Here is a 6,000-nt window from a genome sequence, read left to right on the forward strand (position 1 = left end):
ACGCCCCGTATTTTGAAACGCTCCGTTTTCTCATTGGGACTGTTTTGTAAGAGACCATGGAAATTATTAGTTGGGTTCTCTCTTTCTTTCTCTCTCTCTCTCTCTCTCTCTCTCTCTCTGTGTGTGTGTGTGTGTGTGTGTGTACTGATGATGCGGGATCTTTGTTAAACTGTTAATATAATCATAAAAGAAATAATGAATAAATAATAATAATAATAATAATAATAATAATAATAATAATAATAATAATAAAAGCGTTGTCGATGATTCCGGTAACTTCCGCTACGTATATCCTGTTACAAAATAATCCAAATGTTTATGAACACGAGAGGCGCGTTAATGTTTGGTTTAGACAGCACAGCAATCAAGGCGTACTGCTGAGCGTGGCTGGGACTGATGGGGCACCACTCAGCAACCAGTCAACACCGCGTGGATTATGTGTAGACAAGGCCACAGTGACAGAGCGGTGTGTGTATGTGTGTGTGTGTGTGTGTGTGTCATAACCATCACCGCGCACAGTGGGCCGGAACAGTCGTGCAGGATGCCGGAACAGTCAGAATGATTATTACCAGAACAGAATACAACCGTGTATCCTCATGTATATTTTTCTCTTATCACTAAATCTGGTTCGTTACTATGCAGTGTTTCTGAATGGGAAGTGAAGGCCAGTGAGTAATACCATCTGTCCTTTCCATCCCTACGCTAATGACGTCACTGCCCTCGTTCACGTCTTTTCTTACACGTCAAACCTTTCAGATGACCTATCTTCTTCCGAGCTTTCTAAATTTTTTGACTGAGTCAGAGCAAAATTAATGTTGTCCAGTACCTCAAAAACTCAATTCCTCCATCTATCAACTCGACGCAACTTTCCAGGCAACTACCCAACTCTTCTTCAGTGATACTCAACTGTCTACTTCTTGTACACTGAACATCCTTGGTCAGTCCTTTACAAACAAGGTAAACTGGAAATTTCACATATCGGTTTTTGTGTAAATAAATAAATAAATAAATAAATAAATATATATATATATATATATATATATATATATATATATATATATATATATATATATATATATATATATATATATATATATATATATATATATATATGAAGGTTGGCGTTCTGAGGCGTCTTCGTCTTTTTTTTTTTTTTTGTGCCCTCCCCACTCTAAGTACACTTGCTGACTATACAGGGGTCTTATGCATAGGTTCCACTCATACTGCTCTCTTGGACAGGGTGGAATAAAAAAAACATCGCTTCTTATCAACTCTTCTTTAACTGGTTGCCTTCAGCCTCTCTCTCTTCGCCGTGGTGGTGCATCTCTTGCTATCTTCTACTGATATTTTCCTGCTAATTGTTCTGCTGATCTTGTTAACTACATGGTTCTCCTCCTCTCCACAACGCGGCCTCGCTGCACAAAGCTATTACTTTCACCCATATTTGGTCCATCTCCCTAATACAAGATTTAGCTGGTATTCAAAATCTTTCATAGCCTTTACTGGTAAACTCTTTACCTCCGTGCCTGTGACAATTGCTTTCAAGAGGGTGGCTTCAAGGCAGTTCACAATGTAACTTGGGCTAACTTAGGTTTACTTTTGAACCTTTTTCTATATAAAGGCACATTGACATCTACTTCACGTACGATCACAAGTGCATTATTTTTTCTCTTATCAGTTTTGTTCTTACTCAGAACCTCTATTGATAAATAAATAAATAAATAAACCAAGTAAAAAAAGAAATAAAAATAATAATAATAATAATAATAATAATAATAATAATAATAATAATAATGTGTTACCAGTGACAGGATATAATAACACTCCGACATGTTAAGACAACACATGTATGTATCACAGCTCTAAACTTAACGCTACATCATTGCGAATGGCACAATTCTGATACAACAGCGAAAACTATCGGATGCGTATGTACATATTTCACCTACTCCAAATAGGTAGTTAACAAGATTCCTTAAAACTAGGTATTTAAATACTGTGCAAGTGTTCCCCCAGGGCGGTGGCACTGTCTCACCCCGTCACCGCCGCGGCACGAGGGTCTGCCTTCCCTCACCCCAACATTTTTGTACAGTACCTCATCTTGCGAGGATTGATTTAAGGCGAGGCGGCGTGGCGCCCTGGTGATGGCGCCTGCCACGATGGTGGGGTGCCTGACTAGTGGTGATGGCGTGACAGTGGCGGTGGTGGTGGTGGTGGTGGTGGCGATGGGGACGGACAGGCTGGCATTCGCTGAGCTCGCGGGTCAAGAAGGATACGCCAGTTTATAATCAAGGATGCTGGTGGTGGGCTGCGTGACGTCAGTAGTGAGGATACATTGCGGGCAGTGGTGGACAGGCCCAGCCGTCCCTGTTGCTGTGCATCCTGCTGGACGTGTGTGGCTGGAGGTGCGAGTAGCAGTATCCCGGGACGCCCCGGCAGCTGGCAAGCTGAAGGAAGTGAGATGGGGGAGCGTTTCACCACAGCAAGCACCATCACAGCACCACTGGTGACAGCCTCCAGGCGGGGCGGGGCGGGACCGGATTTCCCGATTGTCCATGTTCACGTTCACGCCGCGGAACAAGCAATAGCAGGACGTGCGTCACGCGCCGCTGTTTGTCGTGACCCGAGGGTTCCCGGGGCGTACCGCCACACTGCCTCAGGGCCTGATCAGTCCGGGGCGCGACACGCCCCCACCTGCCGTCCGCATGTGTCCCTCCAGCAGGGCAATCTTGGCACTGATGGAAGCCGTGCCCGGGGTGCCCTCCCCAGTGGGCGTGGCTTCCGGGCTGAGGTGGATAATGGCGGTGTCCGGGGTGGCGCAGGAGTCAGAGGACGTGCCCTCCGTGGCTCCGCGCAGCACCATTTTGAGGGGCGGCAGAGCCTTGCCCTTGCCAGGCTTGGGCAGAGTGGGGGGCGTGGGCTTGGCGCCAGGCTTAGCCTGCACCGCGGGGCTTGCTTTACTGGGCTTGAAGCTGGGGCACGGCGGGGCGGGCTTTGCGGTCTGCTGGAGAGTGGAGGTGTTGTTGGCTACGGGCGGAGAGCTGGATTTCGGGGGCGCGGGAGCGGGGCGGGCAGGCTGACTCACGGGGGAGCTTGGTTCCTGGATGGGGGGCGGGGGTGGTGCAGTCTTGGGGGCCTCTCGCCTGGGAGCGGGGCGGGGCGGGGCGGCGCACTCCTCCAGGTTGCTATACATCACCTCCTGCATGGGCTGGGGCGCCGCGGGGGCCTGGGGCAGGGAGGGCGGTGCGGAGATGGTGTATGGCGGCGGCATGGGAGCGCGCACCACCACGGCGTCTCCCTGGAAGGAGTCGTTGTTCCCGGCAGTGGCGGCGGCGGGACGGTAGGGTGCGGGGGTCTGGTGTTGGAGACGCGGCGGGGTGGGCAGGCGGTTCTCAGACTTGCCCTTGGCCCTGACGGAGGCAACGAGCTTCTGCAGGTCTGTGGTGTTGACATAGGTGTTGGTGGTCTCGTCCAGGTGTGACAGGTGCGCCACGTCCTCCACGCGCAGCTGGTAATGCGCTGCCCTGCCGCTCTTCTTGGCCTGTGGGGGAGAGGAACGCTGCGTCAGGGTAACTCTCGGGCTTATAGACTTATGGTGGCGGGGAGAACAGGAATTGGAAATATGGCACTGAAACACAGCACTCTTAAACCACGCGTTGTGACTGGCTGAAGGATTAGGTGTGTGGGTGTGTAGTAGTAGTGGTAGTAGTAGTAGTAGTAGTAGTAGTAGTAGTAGTAGTAGTAGTAGTTGTTGTTGTTGTTGTTGTTGTTGTTGTTGTTGTTGTTGTTGTTGTTGTTGTTGTTGTTGTTGTTTGTGTGCGTGTGTGTGTGTGTGTGTGTGTGTGTTTTACCGTCAGTCAGTCAGTCAGTTGGTTAATCGGTGCATCAGTCAGTCAAGCGGTCTGTCAGTCACACACAGGAAGGAAGGGAAAGGCATGAACGGCAGTGATGGTGGTGGAGGTGGTGGTGATAATGGTGTCATGAATGGGAGGGGAAGTCTCATTCAGGACACCCTCCCTAGTCCACCAAACACTTCCACTCACTCACTCACCACCCACAAGGCTTCACTGGCATTGGCATCGCTCCTCTCTATACACAGGAGCTCAAGGTCACTTAAAACCTCTCTCACCTTAAACTAGCTCCATTATCCTCCCCCCTCTTTCTCTCTCTTTCTCTCTCTCTCTGTACCAATTTTCCCCAGCTGTCTTCCTTTTCTTCCTTCCTTCTTTCCTGCTCTTCTTCTACTGCCTTTTTTTTTTCCCTTTCTTCATTCGTCTTTTCCCTCTCCCTTTCCCTCTCCCTCTTTCATTATAAACCACTCCCACTCCCTCTCCTCTTATTACAACCTTTTATCCACCCTCTTCCTCTTCCCCTCTCTCTCTCTCTCACTGCCCCTCTCGCTCTCTCTCACCTTGGTCAGTCTCCTCCGCAGCACTAACATGTACACCACCAACAGCATCAACACCACGCCCAACGCCCCGCCCACGCATCCCGCCACCACGCCCGCATTGGTACTCGTGGGCGCGCTGGGGCTTGACGGGGCTCTCTCAGGCGATTCGTGGGGCGACTCAATCACAGGGGGACGCGCGCGGGGCCGTGGCAGGGGTCGTGGAGAGGGTTGGGATGGTACAGGAGGTCTTTGAGTGTATATAGGGAACTCTGTAAATAAATAAATGTTTGTTTTTAGTTATTCTCTCTCTCTCTCTCTCTCTCTCTCTCTCTCTCTCTCTCTCTCTCTCTCTCTCTCTCTCTCTCTCTCTCTCTCTCTCTCTCTCTCTCTCCTAAATCCGTTTTTGCCCTTAGTGTTTTCCTCCCCAATGAATAAAAGTACATAGTAGTAGTAGTAGTAGTAGTAGTAGTAGTAGTAGTAGTAGTAGTAGTAGTAGTAGTAGTAGAAAAAAAGAGGTACAATACTTATATTGAAAAAAAAAAAAAAACGTGGCTCAAGAGTTCGACAATTGCGGGGTCTAAAGTATGACGGTGCAAGAGTTCAAGGGTTCAAGTATGATAGTCTTGGTGGTGGCAGTCGTGGTCACTTCACTTAAGAGCGAGGGCCGGAAGGGGCTGAGTCCTGTGCTGTTGTAATATTTCCCAAGGATTTCTCTTCGTGGAGACTCACTGACTCACGTCTACTGATCTTACTTGTAGATTTTTCCGTGGCTTTTCACCTTACGCTACTTATCTCTCTCTTGACTCATTTTTCCTACTACTACTTATACACTATTCGTCTTTCCCTAAACTAATTTTTTTCTACTAATATTTTTTTGGGGGGTTTCCATTTTCTTATTCATCACATTCCTTTTCTTCCGCTCTCCTAATTACTCACTCACTCACTCACTCACTCACTTCCGCTACCTACATTTCCTGTTTTCTTATTCACCTTATTCCCTTTTCTCTCTCTCTGCTTACTCACTCACTCACTCACTCAGATCTCACTTCTTGTACATTATAACTAATACAACAAGAGTAGAATAAACAATTACAGTATAACAATGACAACAATTTAATCTCTCTCTCTCTCTCTCTCTCTCTCTCTCTCTCTCTCTCTCTCTCTCTCTCTCTCTCTCTCTCTCTCTCTCTCTCTCTCTCTCTCTCCACGCAGCACTTGGAAAACCCGAGGAACAAAGACTAGTGAGTGGTGTGTGTGTTTTGTTTGTCCACGCTTCCGGCAGACGGGAACGGGGAAGAGAGAGAGAGAGAGAGAGAGAGAGAGAGAGAGAGAGAGAGAGAGAGAGAGAGAGAGAGAGAGAGAGAGAGAGAGAGAGAGAGAGAGATTATGTCCTCTATACTCCTTTCCCATGGGAATTAGATATAATTATATCTGGACTTTAGTAAAGCATTCGACAAGGTGCCCCATCAAAGGCTCCTGAGAAAGGTTAGGGCGCACGGGATAGATGGGAAGGTGTTAGGTTGGATAGGGTCATGGCTTGGTAACAGGCGACAGAGAGTGCTAATAAACGGCTCGAAATCCGAGTGGGGTCATGTCATTAGTGGGGTGCC

At 48.3% G+C, this 6,000-nt stretch overlaps 1 protein-coding gene across 1 annotated transcript in view; it reads right to left on the reverse strand.

Annotated features, from left to right (window-relative positions):
* Positions 1–1,831: 1,831 nt before the first annotated feature.
* The window catches only part of LOC135115392 (WAS/WASL-interacting protein family member 1-like), an 8,101-nt gene continuing 3,932 nt past the window's right edge, over positions 1,832–6,000 (reverse strand). Inside the window, exons 2-3 of the mRNA XM_064032134.1 lie at positions 4,412–4,659; positions 1,832–3,541 (exon numbers count right to left, since the gene is read on the reverse strand). Of these exons, the coding sequence (XP_063888204.1) occupies positions 2,657–3,541; positions 4,412–4,659 (1,133 nt within the window). The 3' untranslated portion in view covers positions 1,832–2,656. The remainder of the gene's footprint in view (positions 3,542–4,411; positions 4,660–6,000) is intronic.

This window comes from Scylla paramamosain, chromosome 29 (assembly GCF_035594125.1).
Source record: "Scylla paramamosain isolate STU-SP2022 chromosome 29, ASM3559412v1, whole genome shotgun sequence".
NCBI classification, from domain to species: domain Eukaryota; kingdom Metazoa; phylum Arthropoda; class Malacostraca; order Decapoda; family Portunidae; genus Scylla; species Scylla paramamosain.